The sequence below is a fragment of the Calonectris borealis genome, chromosome Z, assembly GCF_964195595.1.
Source record: "Calonectris borealis chromosome Z, bCalBor7.hap1.2, whole genome shotgun sequence".
NCBI classification, from domain to species: domain Eukaryota; kingdom Metazoa; phylum Chordata; class Aves; order Procellariiformes; family Procellariidae; genus Calonectris; species Calonectris borealis.
This window is the reverse complement of record NC_134352.1, coordinates 61,859,274-61,880,133: the sequence shown is the minus strand read 5'-3', so window position 1 is coordinate 61,880,133 and position 20,860 is coordinate 61,859,274. Positions and strand designations below refer to the sequence as shown.

General features: G+C 44.3%; 1 protein-coding gene across 1 annotated transcript in view; it reads right to left on the bottom strand.

Annotated features, from left to right (window-relative positions):
- LOC142075279 (uncharacterized) overlaps positions 1-20,860 on the bottom strand; it is a 51,653-nt gene that overhangs the window by 4,205 nt on the left and 26,588 nt on the right. Inside the window, exons 5-9 of the mRNA XM_075136441.1 lie at positions 18,511-18,533; positions 16,477-16,598; positions 11,812-11,961; positions 10,622-10,768; positions 7,095-7,239 (exon numbers count right to left, since the gene is read on the bottom strand). Coding sequence (XP_074992542.1) covers positions 7,095-7,239; positions 10,622-10,768; positions 11,812-11,961; positions 16,477-16,598; positions 18,511-18,533 — 587 coding nt within the window. The remainder of the gene's footprint in view (positions 1-7,094; positions 7,240-10,621; positions 10,769-11,811; positions 11,962-16,476; positions 16,599-18,510; positions 18,534-20,860) is intronic.

Below are 20,860 nucleotides of genomic sequence, written 5' to 3'. Positions count from 1 at the left end.
GCATGACAGTGAATGCGCTTGTTGTGCTTGTACTGATCCAAAAGAATGGATACCCTTATCTGAGACCGCACAGAAACCGTGCATTTCTTATTATGAACTCCTTGCTCACAAATTGTTCATCAACAAAGTCTTGGCTCTGCCTTCCTAGCAGTGCTGTGCACTCTGACAGGGTGGTTTTGCAAGAGGCAGCAGCGGGGGAACTGCCTTTGCACAGTGCCCCGCTTTGACTAAGTCTCCGCTTTGTGGTGCCTCAAAAGCTCCAGCCCTCACATCCTCCACTGCTGATGTCTTGACACACTGCAGGAAAGCGAGAGTCAGCACCCACTCAATCTGCTTCACAGGAGCTTTGAAGTGCCAGTGAAAATGCTTTGGATGGCTAGAAAGATGCCAATTTTATTTTCTATATTGTCAGGAGTATGAAAGATTGGCTTAACAAATTCTCATGCACTGAATCCTGATTTTCCTCATTTTTGCCTCGTATGATAACCACAAAGCCAGACAGTGTATACTCCCCGCATTGTACGCCTGCAGATAAACACTGTTTATCTGTATAAATTAGATGATTTCCTCCAGAAATGCTTATAGGAATCTTCAAGAATCTTTAAATTTTCAAGTGTAATGCAGGTCTTTTTAGATAACCCCCCTGACCTCTGCGCGGAAAGACGATAACCTCGGTAGTGTGAGGAAGGGCTGAACGCAGGAGTATTGCTCTGCCCTCCAGAAAATTCACGGACAGGAGACGTGCCTTTGGAAAGCATGCAAGGCACTTTCCCTTCGACCTCAGGTTTGAGAGTGGAGCCCAGGATGGTCTCCCTCCTCCAGGTAATGTCTCTACGGGGAGCTAGATAAAACAAATTAGCTTTTCCAGCACTAATTACTGTGACCTGAGAGGAGGTAAGGCAGGCAAGTCAGCAGCCAGATCGGATCATTGCTATTCATTTGTAGTGACTGTTTTTCCGCACATGTACCACCAGAGAGCAGTACAATCTGAAGAATAATCAGTGCTTATCCATCAGGATTTTTCACACTCCTGTCTCTGCTGCATTTATCACATAAAGGTAAAATCCCACAGCCCCACACACACCAAATTCCTGCAAACACCACATACAGCTCTGCGTCTACGAGGATGGCATCCTGGGGAAAGACTGGTGCATCATCCTTATTAGTTTGTCGCAGGTATTTTGTACTGACAACTGTCATTAAAAGTGATTGAAAGCATCGAGGAAAAGCACTGGGTGCTCCTATGATTTTTTTTTTCAGTTGGAAAGAATTTCAGAGAGTTTGGGGCTCTTGCACGATCAGTGCGGGGCCATGCCACCTTTGGGGACTGTGTTACATTAATGCTGGAACTGATGCAGTAAACAGAAGTGTGTTGCCCAAACATGGTAGCAATTGCACGGTTTGCTTCACCCTTGTGACTAACAAAAGGCCCAACCACAAGAGCACTCCAGCAAGGCACCAGGAGTTCGGCAGACTGGTCAGTTCTTACTGAAAGGCTCAGGGAAGAGGTGCAACCTGATGAGCTGTCTGATGAGAACCTGAGATCTTTAGACTTGAAAGGAAAAAGACTCATTTGAGTATAGGGGACAAGAGAAAAAGGAAAGATAAGTCAAAGAAAAATGCAAGATGGGAACTGAGGCAAACATAAAAGAAGTGAGAAAAAGGAAAATGAGGATGGAAGCAGAGGGCATGGGAAAAAAAGTGGGCACCTAAGCTTCAAGAAATTTGCCCATGCTCCCTAGGCAAGTCTCGCCCAATCTGTTCCTTAAGAGCACCGTCCTGACATTTTTGGTGTGAAACTAAAGCACAGACCACTAGAAAGGAGTTTTGAGCCAACAGTTACAAGTGAGATGAAGGGAGGGCACACTAAGCTATTCATTGGAAGCTATTTGTGACAACATGTAGATCAACATGTCTTAAGCACAGTGATGCCCTCTATATGGCTCTTCCGTCTTCTAGAAAATGCCATGTAAGTCAGTGTCCTTCCAAAGAAATTATGAGATCTTCTTTTTCACTATGTGCTATTTAACCCCTGGCTATTTAATAAAACACAAAATTGTTTCTAAATCCAAGTAGACAGGTACATTCTGCTGTAATGAGTAGACCTGGGATATTAATATTCTGGACTCTGGATCCCAGAGCTTGGGTATTCAGAAAAGAGTTTGGGTCCAGCCAATTGCAGAATAGGGTCAGCCATCAAAGTTCAGACTTGGGTCTCTTTCAAATCTGAAATTCTCCAAATCAGAATTTGGTTGCATGTTTAAATCTGAGAGCAATAGCATGCCTCTTTTCAGTTGTAACAGTGAGACAGAAAAGTCTGAAGTTTAAGCAGATCTGGTCAGTAAAACAGTGATCAGATTTTCGAACAGCATTCTCTGCTTGGTAATCTATTTTAGCCAGCTTTAAGCTGCCTAAGAATAAGAGCCCAACAATTTTAGCTACGATTAAGGCTTAAAAAACAGTCCCGCTGCTGCCAACTAATGAAACAGAATATGCCAACAAGAAGGAATTTCATTTGCAATGCTCTGAGCCAGCTCCAAGCTCACAAGAGGCTGTGTGCAAAGAAGAAATAGATCTTGCTACCGCCTCTCTTTCTGTTTAGAGGAGAGGGTGAAAGGGGAAAGTGAATACTGAGGGCTCCCTAGCAATCATTGTAGTTTGTCACGCTTCAGCCTGACCCTGCCATCAGTGATAAAAAAGCAAGGATGAGGAGAAGGTATGATTACTGCTTAGCTTACAGCATACAGGTTATGCATAGGAGAAGGGAAGGGAAGATGCATCTTGACTGTGTTGGGCGAAAGCCTGTTTCATTTCCAAGTTCTTGTAACAACCATTGCAGCTAGATCTTCCTCAAGCTCACCTAAAGTATTAAGCTGTGTAATTTTGGTCATGAAAGAAAGAGAAATCCACCTACAACATCTTTTATGTCAGCTATTTTCTACTTTAAATACACCTGCCCACTTTATAGATGATTGGAAATGTAATAATGTTATTATCAAAGGATGAGGCATCCTAGCCTTTAGCCTAAACGCAATTATATTTGCACTGTCCCCACAATGTCTTGGTATCGTGATACAAAATTCAGTGTATAGAAATTCAAGAAATATTTGAAGTTAAATATTTTAAGTATCTCCTCTTAATCCCTCTCTTTATAAGAGGAATCTTTAAGTCTCAAAATCCAATCTCCAAATTTCAGGTACATGCTATTCAAAGCAAAACAGACAGGAGTTACATGTTTCTTCACCTTTAAATTGCCAAGGAATATTATAGTAGCAGTTGTCTGTTAAATTTGTGATTTTCCTGGGCTTAGGGAAACCTGATGCTGTGTTTTGATGCATGTTTTTCTCATCAGCATCCCTATTTATTTCAAGGAAGCAATGTCTAGAGGATATTTTTTAATATTGCATGAACCCAGCAAATGATATGCCTCGCAGTGATTCAGAACGCCCTCTGTGCTGTAATTGTCATCTCCACCCCCAAGATCCCACTGAAACAGCACCTCTAGACCTGTGCTGGTACAACCTATGTGGAGTTAGAGCTGAAAGCATGCAAGCATTCTCAAGATACATGTAGAAGCACACAGAAGTGTTGTACCATGGGCGGAAAAAAGCTCTTGAAGCTAAAAATAAAGAACAAATAGCTCTGAGTTTGCTCCCAGCTGTGCTGCATGCTTCCTTTCCTCTCCTCTGTCCCAGCTCTGGCTCTCTTGGGGTTAGATCACCAATGCACCACCTACAATGGTCCTCACTGATATCTCAGACAGCAAGTCCAGCACAGCCAGAGGGGAGGAAAATTCCCTATTTTCCACACCTTGTTTCCTGAGCTGGCAGGACAGTCCTGTGGGCAATACAACAGGAGGAAGGCTTGCTCTCCCTTTTCCAGCGTTAAACCTGCTCTATGGGCAGACGGAAAATTTCGGTCACAAGCAATGCCGGTCTTGTATTGGCAGAGCGGATGACACTCAGTCACTTCCACTTTTATGAACTCACTGCATACTGTACTAACTTCTGCCTCTCTGAGTCTTAGAGATTTCTCATGATGTGATACATGGTTTCTGAACAGCCCACACACCTAATCCCTGGACTACATTTCTCGCAGTTTTCCATCTTCCACCCACAGCTCCATTGACTTCTCAAGACAAAGAGGCTGAATGGCAAGAAAATAGCAGAGCTCTGGAAACTGAAGAAACATTTCAAAGCCTCATAAAGATTCTGGAAACAGAATCAACCCAGGAAGGAGCTTTAAAACCACAGCAGCAGGCCAGGGACTCATTGTTGCAGAAGATTTAAGATGGTTTTATATGAAACCAGGTCCCTCAGGTGGCAAGCTGGCAAGGAGAAAGAACCCAAAGGGAAAAATACAGATTTTTTAATGGTATTTAGAAGGAAACTTTTAATGAGGATTTATTTCCAGAAATTCTTCAAATTATCTCTTTGGGGAGCCGCCTGGGCAACTGGCTTTAGGTGGCCCTGCTTGAGCAGGGGGGTTGGACCAGATGACTTCCAGAGGACCCTTCCAACCTCAACCATCCTGTGATTCTGTGACATGCTGAAGGCTACAGGGGGCCAGCCCAGACCACAGGCTCCACACATGTCTCTGGCTGTTGATGGGGGCATTTCTCCCTGCCTGCTCCCTTGGCAGTGTCCCTTGCCTTGGATGAGCTCCCAGAATGACATGTGCAAAAGCAGCCCTGTGGGATGGGACCATGCCACTTTCTCCAGGACTTCCTTTGGATGTCCTTCCCCCACCTCCCTCACCTGTGCCCCCAGCAGCAGTTGTACGAACTTTCCAGGGTTTCTAGAAATGTGTTTGAACTCCCACCCAGGGACTAGGAAATCGCTCAGCTACAGGGCTGCTGCAAGCATGAGAGGCACAGGCTATCTGTCAAAGGGCTCCATGTTTGGCTGGTCCCCAAGATGAGTGTTGCTTGGGAAACCTGTGAAGGACAAAACTCCAAGCTTTCATGGAAAGCAACCAGAAGAAACTACAGCATTTCCAGGCCCAAATGCTCATAGGTGTGCATAAAGCCACAGTTTTATTCCACCTGGTATAGGTACCCAACACAGGAAGTCTAAGCTCTCTAAGGTACTTCCAGAAGGCAGCTTCTCACTATATCAGCTACATAGGGAATTGATTTCTAGTCCTAACTAGCACCTTGGGGGCCTTGGATGGGAGGAATACAGGCAGTATGCTCCATCTACCAGCGGGCTCTTTTTTCCTTGGCTTTATGCAAAAAATTAAATAGAAATCTTAAAAAAAAAGTCTCCATCATTGAAACATCATAGCCATTATAGATGCTTTCGAGGTTAATCTCAAGGGGCTGCTTTTGGAAAAGGAAAGAGAGGCATTGCTATGAGGGAAAATAAGTGGTAAAAGATGGTTTTTGACGCTGTAAAAAGAGGTCAGAGCCCTTCTGCGACACAGACATTTAAACTACAGCAATTCTGAGAAAATGCATTATTTTGTCCTGTGGAAATTTTTCATACTTGTCACCGTAAAAGGCCAGCTTCTGCCCACAGGGAGGCCAAAAAGTCAAATGTGACTCAGTATAATTATAAATGTGTTAGGTTTTGCACAAGCTCACTTGAGAAAGGGAATGGGTCAGTTCTGGCAGCTTTTTGCCACAGTTATCACCACACAAGCAAACTGCTTGGTGTTATCGACACCTCGCTTACAGATTAAAGAAACCAGCACACTTTCTGGTTCAGTTTTGAGAAAAAGAGGCAATTCCAGTACAGCTCAAGGGTAAGCACACAGCACAGGTTTTGGGAGCAGCTACATTATCCCCGACCAACAGCGACTTTGGCAGGTTGACAGGGACCTGATGGCCTCATGAAATATATATGAAACAGAGCGGGTCATGGTGGCCCTCCGAGAGGCAGGGAACGGGGCAAGACCTCTTCTTGATTACATTAACAGAGCACACTGTTACTGCATGGAAAAAAAGATCTCCCAATCCCACAGAAGTTTTTTATTTCCATTTTTAGCCTACTTTTGTAAGGAGCAAGGCGCACACAATTTCACTGTCATACTTGTCTACTAGAGACCTGTGAACCCTTTAGAGTGCTAACTAATTTTGACTGCAAGGGGTGGAGCTCTTCCCTCTCTGCCATGTCTCCATGAAGACCATGTGAATTAGCCCCTGGGTGAAGACCCTAATCAGGCTCCCCAGGAGGTGAAGATAGAAAAACTCAGCTGGGCTGAGGCTCTTCCACAGGGTTCTGTAGGGCAAGTCACCCCTCACCTCCCAAAGCTTCTCAGACCTCTGCAACTGTATTTTGCTGGAATATTGTTGCCATTGTTTTTAAAAAACAAACAAAAAAACCCAAGCCCCAAGGACATAGGGAGCACCACATAATTTTCTCTGCATTTTCAACGAGTGTATGGTTTCATGGCTCAGCGCCTACGTCCCTCCCCACCCTCTCCTCTACGCACACAGACTTAGTGTAGGGGAAACCGGAGAGGGTCTGGCATAAGCAGACACCATCCCCAATTTCAAAGCTGCTCTTCGGGTTGCTCTCTGACCCCCGTGGCATGCCTGCAGAGCTGGGCAGTGCTGGGCTCGGATGTGCTTTGGGAGGGATCTGCCCACACATCCAGACAGTGCACGTTGGTCACCAACATTACCAGGACACCTGTATCGCCCTCGCTATGCCCTAAGCTGGCTCCTATCTTGTTCACCACAAAGCAGAGAGCAAACTGGGCCAGGCTTCTCTATCCTGCTCCTTCCCATGGAGTTCAGCTGCCCTCCCCTGCCCTGCCTGGGGCCGTGGCAGCAGTGGGGCAGCGATTCCTTCCCCGACCAGCATAGCCCTGCAACTTCTGGTTGATTGCAGACAGCGCAATGTCTCCAGGGTTTCGGCCCCACATGAAAGGGATTGCCCGGTTAAGCAGAATAACAGGGAAGCATTTTTATGTCTCAGCCTAATCTCATAGATTAGTGTCCATCCTGCAAGTTCCTCAGCACACAGAAGCAGATTTCTTCCTTGCGTGGTTGAAGGCAGAGTAATCTCTTGCATAACAACACAGCCGGGGGGATGCTCATTAGCGGCTGCCTAATCCAACCAAGTGGTGCATGCAACCGCGGCACTGACCTGAGACCCTCTCCTTCTGGCGAGTGCTGTCGGCAGAACTCCAGGGTGAAGGACTCCACTGATGCCGAGCTGGCTTGCCAGCGGATGGTGGCCATGTCCCAACACACTGTGCAGTCTTCGGCCTTGATGGTGGGGACAGCAGGCGCTGGGGACACAGGGACACATTAGCTGTACTGCAAGGAGGGCACCAGCAGCTGGTGGGTTATGCTCTCGAGGGAAAGGAAGAGTAACCCCCCAAAAACCCACAGGATAGTTAGTTTTGCCCATCCAGCACTGATCTTTTGCTTGTTTGTGTTTCAGTGGCAGAGAGCTGCATTATAGGGAAAAAAAAACCCATGCTGGGAAAGTCACTGTGAATATTTGTGCATTTCTGCACATTCTTAGAATGCCCATGTAGATTTTTATCTGCCTACATCTCTCTGCGATCACTTCAATCCTGTCCTCAGCAGCCCCTGCATGAACTGCATCAGAAACAAATGTGCTGTTGCAGAACTGACGGGGAGATGCTGACTTTCTGCTTAATTATGTCCTGTTTATTTTTGCAATGCTAAAATTTGGTCCTATAATTTCTCTTTTTCAGAGACTTAGTTTAAGAACTACAGGCCCAACTGCAAGACAGAAAACTGAATGTAAAATAGTGCACTGAATGCAAGTAATCAAAACCTATTGTGTGAAATTGCACATCCAACATCGTTGGCTGAAAATGGATTAGTTGTATTCACTTGCTCTTTCCCTTTCCAGGGAACAGCAATATAAATGAACCTTACAACCTGTTGTTGAAACTCATAGAAACAGTCTTAAAACCAATCCTTAAAAGAAAGGTTATTAATTAAAAAAGGTCATAGAAAGTTATTTTGCTTTTAAGGAGATTGGGTTCCAAATAGGAGGCCTAAGACAAAAGTAGAAATTAGACAATTAGAAGAAATTAGAAATTCCCCCCCTTACAGAATCTTACAGAATCTTACAGAACTGCAACCAGCATTCCAGATGCATTCTATTTTGTAAGAAAAATAATTTTTTATTAGTAGAAAAGGAAAGAAAACTACCCACAAGTACATATCAATTTCCTGGTTTAGTGAAAATCAGGAGGTTAGCAGTTTAGGTTAAGATGTACTTGATGTTTTGCTACAGGAACAGCTAATCTAGGTATTCAGCAGAAGAAAGAAGCTCTGGGATGATTCTCATCTGGTAATACATCTGTGTAGCTCCCCTAGCAATAATCTCTTAATTCTTTTTTGACATATTTGATTATTCTGTTTTTAAATGCATCTGTTTCTAAAGAATGAAAAATCAATAGCTAAGAAGTCCCCTAATACCTGCATTCAGCAATGGACACACATACCCACATTTACGTATATGCAACTAGTATGTCACAAGACAACAAGCATTTTTTTTGAAATTATCTGTCTAAAGAGTAGGTGGAGTCAGCATACCAGAAAAAGTTGTTACTGTGCTTCTGAGATTTTTTTCTTAACAAATTAACTGCAGTTAGAATATATATCTGATTTCCTGGTGATATCCCAGCACTCATACAAGTGATCTTATAAGAGACAAAGAGCCGAAAAGGGTAAATTCTTACTCTGTCCCTCAGGTACAGGGTGAGAATCACATAGGTTTCAAACAACAGAAGAAGGTGCATTCACTCCTATGTCTTTAGGATTGCAATGAGCCTTCATCCGGAGATCAGTTTGAGACGGACAGGGAGGAAGGGGATAGAGGGATACTTGCTGCCTTTAGCATCATCCCCTCACAAAAAACAGCGTGTTCCGCAGAGGACGGAGGACTGTGAGTCCGGGAGATGGAGGAACAGGAGAAGGAAGGTGGTGGGGGGATGCTGCAGCAGCACCTGCCTGCGTTCTCCAAAACTCCCCAGGCCCACTGCCACCTCCACAGGTGCACTCCCGACAGGGGATCCTTCTGGGCATTCCCAACACCTGGAGAGGCACAGCTTTGATCCACTATTAACGAGTAACTGCATATACCAGCAAATTATTTTCTTGTATGTGCCAACTTTTAATCTGAATTACTAAAAATAAAGTCTCTAAATTCTTGCTTCTTGAGTTCATTGGGTTACTTGAAGAATCAAAGTATTCTAGCTTTATATCAAAAGTAGCCAGGCTCACACTGAAGAACTGGTTTCCGTTACTGGTTCTCATCTTTCCGCCTCTGAAGTTAAGGGGATGCAGCGGTTTTGCATCAGTCAGTGCTCAGCAGTGTCCCCACGAGTCCATCTAGGGCTCAGTGCACTCCAGAGGGAGTTCACCTCAGCTTGAGGGAAGGTGTTTAATGAGCCATTATTTGATGTAGTTTATTTGTTTTCTTAAAGAAACAGGCCAAAGGAAGGCATCAAAGACTCGAGGAAATTAACTTCTTCAGAAGGCTTCAGTTTTGGGAAAAAGAATGGTGAGCCTGATGCCAAAAGGCAAAGACAGTTTTAAAAATAACAGTTTCAGAGAGGTGAGAACCCCTTTTAAAATTATGATTTATTAGCTAGTAATAACTCATTACTATTTCACCATTTTGCAGGAATTCTGCACCAAGCTCACAATTACATTGTTGAGGCCATAAAATTTGAATTTCTACTTTGAATTCTCTGGAAAATCATCTCTGTTAAAATATGAATAGCAAATTGAATATCAAGGAGAATTATCAACAAATTTGAAGTCTAGTGGATTAAGAAAAAGGCTTGAAGCTGTGGTTGCTTCCAAGTGATTTCAACAATACACTCAGTGTTGTACAGAGTTATTACAAAATTGTTAAATACCTTTGTCTGTATTTTGTGATTGCAAGAATGGAATGATTGTTTTTATCCTGTAGCACTAAAAAAATTGTCTGGCAAGAGGGCCTCAGACACAAGATGCTTCACCTTGCTCATAATTCAAGAAGGAATAGTTTTGTCAATACAAATTATTAAAGAAATTAAAGCTCAGAAAAATTAATCAGTCAAATGAAGCCCATAAACAATACTCATCTAATTACTCATTTTAATTTATAACACTTAAACAGCAGCAGAGCCTCTCAGCCACACCTGAGATTTGTGCCCCACTGGGCTAGACACAGCATGTAACCTCAGTAAAGCAGGCCTTCCCCTGAAAAGTTAATTATTTAAATCAATGCAACGTAGATGTATTTGGGAGGATGGCAGAGAGGCAAAAAACACAGCCATCACCTCATTTTCCACAGGAGATCATCAGCAGGGATCAGCCAGGTGGCTTTCCCAGAGCTGCCCCGGAGCATTGCAGCACACGCAGCAGAGAAATTCATCGTGTGCTGCCCCAATGCCCCAGTCACGAGGCCTGAAACGTCTTCAAAGCTGAACGCCTTCAATTTTCCTCCCAGGAGCAATTATGCCACTATCTTTCAGCGAAAAAGGAAATGACTGCAAGTTGCCTGCTATCTGCCAGATGGGCTAAATGAAGCAGTTGCTTCTGTATCAGTAACACTATGGACTAGAATTGGTCTAAGGACCTGAAGCTTATAATAATCAAATGCCAAAATAAAAATTAAATGCCAAAATGTGTACATACCTGTTTTAAAAATGGCTTTTTCACTGGGTAAGCTACAGCCTGTACCATTCACAGCCATGACCCACACACTGTAGCAGCGATCCGGCTCCAGGTCCTCCAAAATGCAGTGGCTCTCCTTCACCGTCACTCTGTACTCTTCCACCAAAGCTAGGAGGAACGCACACACGCACGGGATGTCACACTCACGTCTTGCACTGCTAGGGCCTATGATTGCCCCTCTCGACTAACATGTAAAAACTAGTCAATTAAAAAATCCAGAAAGTGTTACTAGCCAAGATCTCCATATTTTACTCTGACTCAGTTTTGACAGAAAGTTTCTGACGTGTCCTTGAGTGCTCTCAAACCCCACTGATGGCAAGGGGAGATTATGGCCCTCAGTCTTACTGAGGATTAGGCTGCAAATTTGGGACATACAATCAGCAGTTGTCAACCCTGGCTTCACTGCTCTATAACATAGCAATTTCTTATAATGGACTTCATAGCCCTGAGCTATAAATTAGCTATTATAAAAAGCCCTTAGCATCCTTTAGCATGCACAGACGCACCCACATACACACATGTACACATGGATTTGTGCAGAGCCGAGTTGCTTAAAGTGACTTTATGATTCGTCTGAGCTTTCTAATGAATGAGCATTTCAATCTTCTTTTCTCAATATCATATTTATCTTTTGAAATATTTTAATGTCATTTTGAAAAAAATCTTTGTCTGCACGTGGAAATACTGTGAAAATACTGATTATCTTTTCCTGCCATTTTTTTTATTAGGACACATTTCCAAAGTACATGCAGGGCCCTAAAAACCTAATGAAGCCCGTCCCTTTGGGAGCTCTATCTGCAGTCCCCATAAGCACCCATGGGGCGGCATGGACACACCCTCTCTGAAGGTCAGGTTACTTCATAAAAGGGCACCTCAAGAGGGATGTTGCTGCTTCTCCTCAAACAACTGCCCTGCACTTTACAGACCATGATATTTATCTTGCATTTTGGGGGACAAAGGGGAGAAGAAGGAACGGCATCTATCTCACGCTCTCCTCCACTGTTACTCGTCCTTAGTCCTACACATGATGTCTTCACAGCCCCTTTTATTTCTGCACCCTGGGCCTGCCCCTGCAGTTTGGCCTCCCCTCTGCTGACCCCAGATCAGAGCAGAAAGGACTCCTGCTGTCACGAAGGCAAGACCTTACGCACCCCCGGCATCTTTGCTGGCTTGCAGCTCCTCCATACAGTAGACCTGGAAGCAGTCGATGGCGTCCCCGTCATTCACAGCCCAGTAAATGGCAATGGAGGTGCTGGTGGCCGAATTGGGTTCCTGAGGTACAACAGTCGGTGTCTGTGGGACTGAGAGGAAAATCTCCCATTGTTACTCACACTCCTGTATTTTCAGCCAAATTACCTACAGGTTCGTGAGGCAACCTGGTTGCTTATTTTCACTCAGGTTGCTTATTTCCACCGAACAAGTACAGCAAGTACATGAAATATGGATAATACTGGTGCAATTTTAGGGCAATAGGTCCTCCTAGGAACAGAGAAGTTAATTGCTAGGCATTGGAATCTGTTCAATTCCCTCATAGTCTGGACAAAATAAGATCCAGTCTTAGCACTGGGACCACCCGAACCCAGCGCAAAGCGTGCACCCAGCTTTTGGGGTCATTCCCTATGGGGCAGGATCACCACTCAGATAAGTCATGGCATGGCTGCTCACTTCCAACTTCTGGCAGGGAGGCTTCTAGGGCTGTGGCAATCCTCGACATGCAGAGCTGTCATACAACTCCAGTGATCCCTCTCCTTTCCCCAGGAGTCCTGCTCCCTTCAGTCACAGGGAAAGCCCTCCAGCTCTGTGCTCCACTTTGAGGTACACATGCTAATGAAACCCCAAGAGACTCTGATAACTTCAGGACACCTCCTCAGAAAGGCCAGAAGACCCTGGAGCCTAACACAGGCTCCTTTGGGTGACTGCCTTCTCCATTACCTGACCTTGCCTTGCAGCACAGGCACCAGAGGAGAGGACACCCTATGAAGCGGATGCTCATGAAAGCAGAGACTGAAAGCACTTGTCTGTAGCAAACAGCACGGGATAGCTCACTGATGGGGAGAGGCAGCTTGCAGAAGAAGAAAGTTTCCTCCAGAGACAGACGTATGTAGCTGATCCCAGGAAGGTGGGCAGGGGAAAGGACCTGCCACACCAGGAAGGGATTCACGCAGTGTGTCAAATCCACTGAGATTTACAGCAGCAGGGATGTGCTTTAGGTAAAGGAAGGCTCAGAGCTCCCGCACTAACAGCCTGGGGAGCAGGAGGCTCCCTGCAGCCTTGGGTCCACCCCTGCCCAGAGTTGGACTCCTACTGCAGGTGCACTACCAGGTGCTCCTGCCTGGCGTGGTCATTTTCCCCACAGACCCAGTGGACAGAGGATCCTTGCTGTGCAGGTGAACCCCAGCTCTGCCAAAGCACTGGAACCTCATGGGACACCCAGCAGCATCTTCACGAGGAGTGCTTCAAAGACCTCCAAGGTTCCACAAATTTCATATAAACTTTGTCTCCTGATCAGCACAGATCCACGCCTGATGAGATATTGTTCCCCTCTACAATTCTGGTTTAAAAGAGAGGGAGGGGAAAGAAAGAAGCGAAAAGCCCCAAAAGATGTTCATTGTTAAAGTGATTGCAGAGAACGAAAATACATGGTTCTATTTCTTCACCCAGTAAATTTCCATATTGCATTAATTCTCTTAGAATCTCAGCAGAAAGTTTTTGCTTTTTTTCAGTTATCTTCACAGTAATGATGATGATCCCCTGTGGCATGAACAAGGCAAATGCAGGTGCTAGCTGTTTCCTTATGATTTATAGAGAGAGCTACCAGTACAGTAGGATTACATCTGTTTCCCACTGAAAAAAATTATCCATTTCATTGCTAAAAACAATCTGCATTTTGTCTTTTGCCTGCATTTAGAGTTCGTCAATTTAAAAATTGATCATCTTTAGGAAAAGATTTGCTTTCTGTGGACCCAGTGGGAAACCAGCTTTTTTTTTTCCTGTGAAGTTGCCTAGAAACCGCTATTTATGAGCACAGAAACCCCAAAACTGCAAGATTTATTATCATGCCAAATCTGAACAGAAGCTAGCTTAATGAATGAAACGTCTGGAAAAAAGTTATAGATCAAAATTCAGTTTGTTAACATTGAGAAACATTCAATTTCTAATTTCCTGTCACATAATATGAAAGAAACTTTTGAAAGAAAGTAATTTCAAAGCAAGAAGTTGAACTATTCTCTTCAGAAGCAGAACACTTAACGTGTTACCAAAGTGCTGATCCCTTTTTAAAGGGAATTTTAGTCAAAGAAATTAGATATTTGTACCACAAGTTTGGCTAAATCATACTTTTCAACAGAAAAGTGTGACATTTTCTCATCAGTTCAGTTTTCATGGAAGCATTGTGGTGTAAGGAAGCTTTTTCTTCATGCTACCTAATCTCCATGGCCCCCAGGAGAAAAAATAATAATCCCAAGTATTTTATGGATATTTACCCCTTTCCAATATAATGAGAAATAACTTTTCTTGGCTTTGTGGACTTGAAGAAGGAGAGCAGTTACATTCATCTGTGACTTTAATGGAAGATTGTTACAATCAGCAAAAGGTCCTCACCTTCTGGTATAAAAGGGCAGGACTCAAGGCAGTCTTTGGAAATAATAATTTTTCAATTTTTAAATTTTACCCACTCTTCTTGTGGCACAGCCTGGGTTCTAGTATGCTCAATGCCATGCTGCAACGTTTTTTTATGCTTACGCATTTGTTAATGGCGTGGCTTATGTGAAAGGAGAAAGAATTTGATGGAAAAGGGCTTTTCATTAGTAGGTATGGAAAATTTGGAAATGGAGGACATTTTGCCAGAAAGGTGTTTCTGAACTGGTGAAAATAAAGTTCTATGAAATTGTTCAGTAAAAGACTATTCTTTCTGAAGGAAAAATATGTGGATGGGAGAAACATGGCAAATTCACATGTATTTCATCAAATGGCTTCAGTCAAAAAAAAATCCTGAGAGTATCTGACATTTGCCTCCAGTATGTGATAAATGATGTACTCAAGGCGTTCAATTCCAAATAAAGTTTCATGTAGGCATCTACCTCTATTTTCCTTCAGGTAGGGTGTAATCTTGAAAAAAAAGAAAAAATTTCCTCTATTGCTCACCAAAGTAAAATCACAATAGCAATTGAAATACTTGGTAGTGGAAGTGAAGAATGAAAACTGGGTATTTTAGAAAGAGAAAGGGAAGAAAGTATAAAGGATGAGGAGCTTTGAAGGTCGCTTGCTAGTGGACTGTCACTCGTTTCCAATTTGCCAAAGCAAACTGGTCTGGAGCCATTTGATGTTCAGCAAACACAGTAGCTAACGCAAATCAAACTGAAAAGTGGATCTTAGCAGTTTGGGGGAAAACATGTTGGAGTGACTTGTGGGAAAAGGAAATACAGCATGACAAAATGGGTCTGTCCGCCTGGATGACCTTGCCAGTAGGTAGCAGCCCAGGAGGAAAGAATGGTTGCGCCCATGGGACTGCAAGAGGGAGTTTCGGAACTAAACCAAGACACATAGCACATTTGCACCACTAAGTTAACTCTGGCTGAGAGTGGGTTACAAAAAAGGTCTTTTTATCCAACTTCCTAAATGAGGCTAACATAACGCTGCATGCACAAGTGCCTGTCCAGCCTCACCTGAGAAGCTTTGAATGCCACAGGCAAATTCATACAAATCTGACAAGGAAGTTAAGGTCTCAGAGATACTCAGTTTCTCTAGCTCTAATAAAAGTAGTGGTGTGGAGGAGAGAGACATCTCCCCACAGTGACACTGCTGCGTGCACTCAGCTCTTACTAGACACCGGAGAGTCTGTGCAGGATGGCACTTCTCCAGTGTCCCATTAGGCACCTGCAAACCCAGACAGAAAACAAAGCACCTTAGGGAAATCAATGCTCTAGTTCCAGTGCTCATGGACCAAATGCGTGAGAAAGAGGCATCACTTAAAAAGCCCGAGAGTGACTACGACGGCGGTGGTGCATGTGACGGTGAATGGGAGGTCACAAAGCATGACAGTGAGATGCAAGCTCCCAAAACAAACCTCTTGAGAAAGAAGCACTGAAGTAAGACCGCATTATGAGGAAAATGAATCCACGAATCGGTGCTAACGAACTCTTCATTGACAGCTGTCCAGATCCAGATAATTTCTATAGGTATATGTACAGGCAGAGCAGAAAGCCCACACAGGCAGGCTATTTACAGGTTATGAAACATCAGGTAGAGATGAATAAACCCCTTTATCATGTGCAATTTTCACCACTGCCCTCTGAAGCAGAGGCAGTTTCCAGCTACAGTTAACCACTTTCTCTTCACGTCCCATGGGGGTTTCAGATGCCTCCGTTCACTTGGCACAAGCCCAGGGACCTCAGCCATCAGCCAGGTCCCCGCTCTCCTCCCCATGCCAGCGATGCTGGGGCTGCCCCCCCTTGGAGGAAGAGAGCTCAGGAGACCCTTTGATTGCCTCTTCTGGCCCTGCCTGCAAGGGAACAGCAACTTCTTTAGTCCTGGTAGATTTACAGATAGAGACCTTTTGCTAGTCTGAGGTACAGAGATCTTAAATGATGCAAGGATCCCCCACTTTAGCACTCTTTCCTCTGTTGCTCATCTTGGTGTCCTATTATAAGACAAACACTTGTGCACAATTAGACTTCATTTTACATTCAACTCTGATTGCTAATTACATGGTTTGCAAATCTATACTTCTCAAATAGATTCTGTTTTTAGCTTCATAAAACTTCCAAAGCATTGCCAAAACATTAGCTTTTGTAAAGACGATATTCAGAGATGCTTACCAGCCACATGTTTTAAGGAGTGCTGGTTGCTTTGTCCTGGACTGTCCGCATAGTGCTCAAACAGTGAAAAAGCACTGGGCACCTTTTCTAAAGAGAGAGTAGTATCCATTGCAGAAAGTAACCTATTTGGAAGAAAACACATAGGCGTAACAATCCCTTGTGGCGTCACATAGTTTCCAAAGGCCAGAAGAAAATACCATGCAATGTACGCTTCTCTAAATATTTCCCATGAACTTGAGGACAGCATGCAAGGAGAAGCTGTTTCCCTGATTTTGAACATCTAAATGTTTGTGATTTCAGATCAGGAGTGCAGAGGGAGCGCACACAGTCTGTATACACTTGATTCGTAAGAACGCGAGGATCTGAAGTTCACAGCAAGATTCCCAAGAGCACAGGACTTACTAACGCAGTGCCTTTAAAGGTTGCAAACCTTAGAGCAGTACAAAACTACAGCAGCTGACTTCAGAGATGTAATGTAAAGCAGCTGCTTGTGGAGAAGGAAGATGGATCCCACTTAATTAGCCCATATTTGATGAGTTCATTATAGGAAAAAAACCAACATATTTTTAACTCTGAGGCAGAAGAAGCTTCAAGGAAATGAAAGATTTTTTTTTCAAGGCAACTAAATTCTACTTTTTTCAGTCACCAAAGTAGTTAATTATGCATAATCTTAACAAAGCAAAACAAATATAAAACATACTTTCTCTAGAAAAACATGCATTGTTACATAGACTTGTTCTTAACCTTTTTTAGCAAGTCAGGTATTATCAACGTAAGAACCAAACCCATGCACAAAACAGAATAAATTTTAAGTTTAGTGTGTAAGTTAACAAATAAAGACCAAGTATACAGAAAGCCTTGGAAAATGGTTTCATCATGTTATATCTGCTCTATTCTTATGCAATCAACTATGTGCGGATATGTGGCCAGACTGTCACATTTAGACTTAGAACGGGGGAGTCCAAACGAATAGTCCTAATTCTGCACATTAATGGGAACCACGAAGGGGTGTTTGGCACATTCTCTTCATACCTCTCTCCTGGGATTGTAATTAGACTGTGAACTGGAACCCTTGTGTCATTGTTATACCCCAGTCCATCAACATGTGTCAGCACGTGTATTGCTATGATGGTTGAGGCAGCACCGACAAGCGTATGTTTGATAGGCACCATGCAACGCCCAGGCCCTTTGGGCAATGTCAGCGGTGGTGGTGTGGGCAAAGCAGGTTTGGGGGCTTGCACAGGAGAAGCCTGCAGCCAGCCTGTCTGAATATTTGTAGTTCACCTTGGAAAATTTATTGAGTGAATATGGGCTTGTAATTGAACACTTCTCTCGTAAAGGATGGATCTCACCAAAATGACTCCCTTGAGGAAATCACACATAGCAGAGAACTGTTTGTGATTGCATGTATTTATCGGTGTGTGCAGGCGCACCAGGATGCAGCTGTGACGAAGCAACAGCCCCCTGACACATCCCGAATCATGCCATGCCGATGAAGATGCATGGGAAAACATCAGGCCATAGTCTCCTGGTAAGCTTTTGAAAGCTTCTTAATCTCATTTTTTTCTGGAATTTTGTTCAGAAATATAGCCCAACAACCCCAGACATGTGAGTGACACTTTGCATTATAACCTTTCAGAGACCAGGTAATACAGAACCAGACCACTGAAAAACTACATACCAATGATGTCTAAGAGATGGAAGCATGGTCGAAATTTTTTTTTTTAGTATATGTGTGTATAATAATAACTACAAGGAACATCTGTTTAAAAATGTCTGTGTAGAGATTTAAAATTGAGCTGACGTTTTAAAATGCTACTTGTTTAACTGATATATTATAGAACACGTGCAAAACACTTCAAAACCAGTCAGTTACAGCAACATGTACAAAACCTTTTAATTTCACTATTTGCAAGGTTCATAAAATTAGCTATGAATATTAGCAGTGTGTTTTCAAAGTTTGCAAATACTAAATGAAGCATCCAGCATGCTAGGCGTAGTACTCACTACAGTGCACTTAACCCATTCATATACCTTTTATTCAATTCCTTAGATGACTAAAGGAGGAAAAAAAGAAATGTATTAACAGTTTTCAAAATCCTGAAAATGTTGAAGAGCCACTCATCTAACAGCCTTGCTGCTCTCCACAGACATAAAATACACATGGCTTTATTGACTTGATGTTCTCTGGGATGCTGCTCATTCACACCAGCAGAGAATTTAGTTCCTTAAGAATATTCCACTTCAAAGCTCTGGCTCAGCAGGCTATTAGAGTCTAAATCTGGTTTTAAACTCCTGAGGGGTCAGTATTCAATATCCAGGTTTAAAGACCAGAGCACAGTCAAATACTTTCTTAAACCAAGGCTTTTACAGAAAGAAATCAATTGCACATTAAGAACACTTAAATCCAAATTCTGGCTGAAATGTCCTTCATAACTTCTGGTTACTAGAAACTATGTGAGATTTGTACTCATGGAGTAAGAATTTCTCCTGTGCTCCATGAATCTTCAGCTAACATTTCCTGACTCGTGGACAGAAAAGTGTTAGTGATAGAGGACTATCACTAACAGAAAGGGGCAGGGAATCTAATAATTTTCCCACCCCACAAAAGAATTTCAGATTACAAAGTTATCTTTTTGCCAAAGCACTGATCCAGCACCTCACAAAGTTCAGGAAAACAAGATATATTTCTCATCCATCCCAAAATAGCCAATGTTCCATGGCATTCACTTGGTTACAGGATACTTGTGTAGCTTGGAGCAGGGGAGAAAGCCAAATATCATAGAATCATAGAATCATAGAATCATTAAGGTTGGAAAAGACCTCTAAGATCATCGTGTCCAACCGTCAACCCAACACCACCATGTCCACTATACCATGTCCCTAAGGGCCTCATCTACACGTCTTTTAAATACTTCCAGGGATGGTGACTCAACCACTTCCCTGGGCAGCCTGTTCCAAGGCCTGACCACTCTTTCAGTAAAGAAATTTCTCCTAATGTCCAATCTAAACCTCCCCTGGCGCAACTTGAGGCCATTTCCTCTCGTCCTATCGCCAGTTACCAACACCCACCTCGCTACAACCTCCCTTCAGGTAGTTGTAGAGCGCGATGAGGTCTCCCCTCAGCCTCCTCTTCTCCAGACTAAACAACCCCAGTTCCCTCAGCCGCTCCTCATAAGACTTGTGCTCCAGGCCCTTCACCAGCTTCGTTGCCCTCCTCTGGACACGCTCCAGCACCTCAATGTCCTTCTTGTAGTGAGGGGCCCAAAACTGAACACAGGATTCGAGGTGCGGCCTCACCAGTGCCCAGTACAGGGGCACGATCACCTCCCTGCTCCTGCTGGCCACACTATTTCTGATACAGGCCAGGGTGCCGTTGGCCTTCTTGGCCACCTGGGCACACTGCTGGCTCATGTTCAGCCGGCTGTCAATCAGCACCCCCAGGTCCTTTTCCTCTGGGCAGCTTTCCAGCCACTCTTCCCCAAGCCTGTAGCGTTGCCTGGGGTTGTTGTGGCCGAAGTGCAGGACCCGGCCCTTGGCCTTGTTGAACCTCATACAGTTGGCCTTGGCCCATCAATCCAGCCTGTCCAGGTCCCTCTGCAGAGCCTTCCTACCCTCCAGCAGATCAACACTCCCGCCCAACTTGGTGTCATCTGCAAACTTACTGAGGGAGCACTCGATCCCCTCGTCCAGATCGTTGATAAAGATATTGAACAGGACCGGCCTCAGTACTGAGCCCTGGGGAACACCGCTCGTGACCGGCCGCCAAATGGATTTAACTCCGTTGACCACAACTCTCTGGGCTCGGCCGTCCAGCCAGTTTTTTACCCAGCCAAGAGTGCACCTGTCTAAGCTGTGAGCCGCCAGCTTCTCTAGGAGAATGCTGTGGGAGACAGTGTCAAAGGCTTTACTGAAGTCCAGGCAGACCACATCCACTGCCTTTCCCTCATCCACTGGCGGGTCACCTGGTCATAGAAGGAGATCAGGTTGGTCAGGCAGGACCTGCCTTCCATGAACCCGTGCTGGCTGGGCCTGATCCCCTGGTTGTCCCGGACATGGCTCGTGAGCACCCTCAAAACAAACCGCTCCATGATCTTCCCCAGCACCGAGGTCAGGCTGACCGGCCTGTAATTCCCCGGATCCTCCTTCCGGCCCTTCTTATAGATGGGCGTCACATTGGCAAGCCTCCAGTCGTCCGGGATTTCCCCAGTTAACCAGCACTGCTGGTAAGTGATGGAGAACGGCTCAGCAAGCTCCTCCGCCAGCTCCCTCAGTACCCTTGGATGGATCCCATCCGGCCCCATAGACTTGTGAGCGTCCAGGTGGCGTAGCAGGTCATTAACTTCTTCCTCTTGAATTATGGGGGGTTTATCCTGCTTGTCAT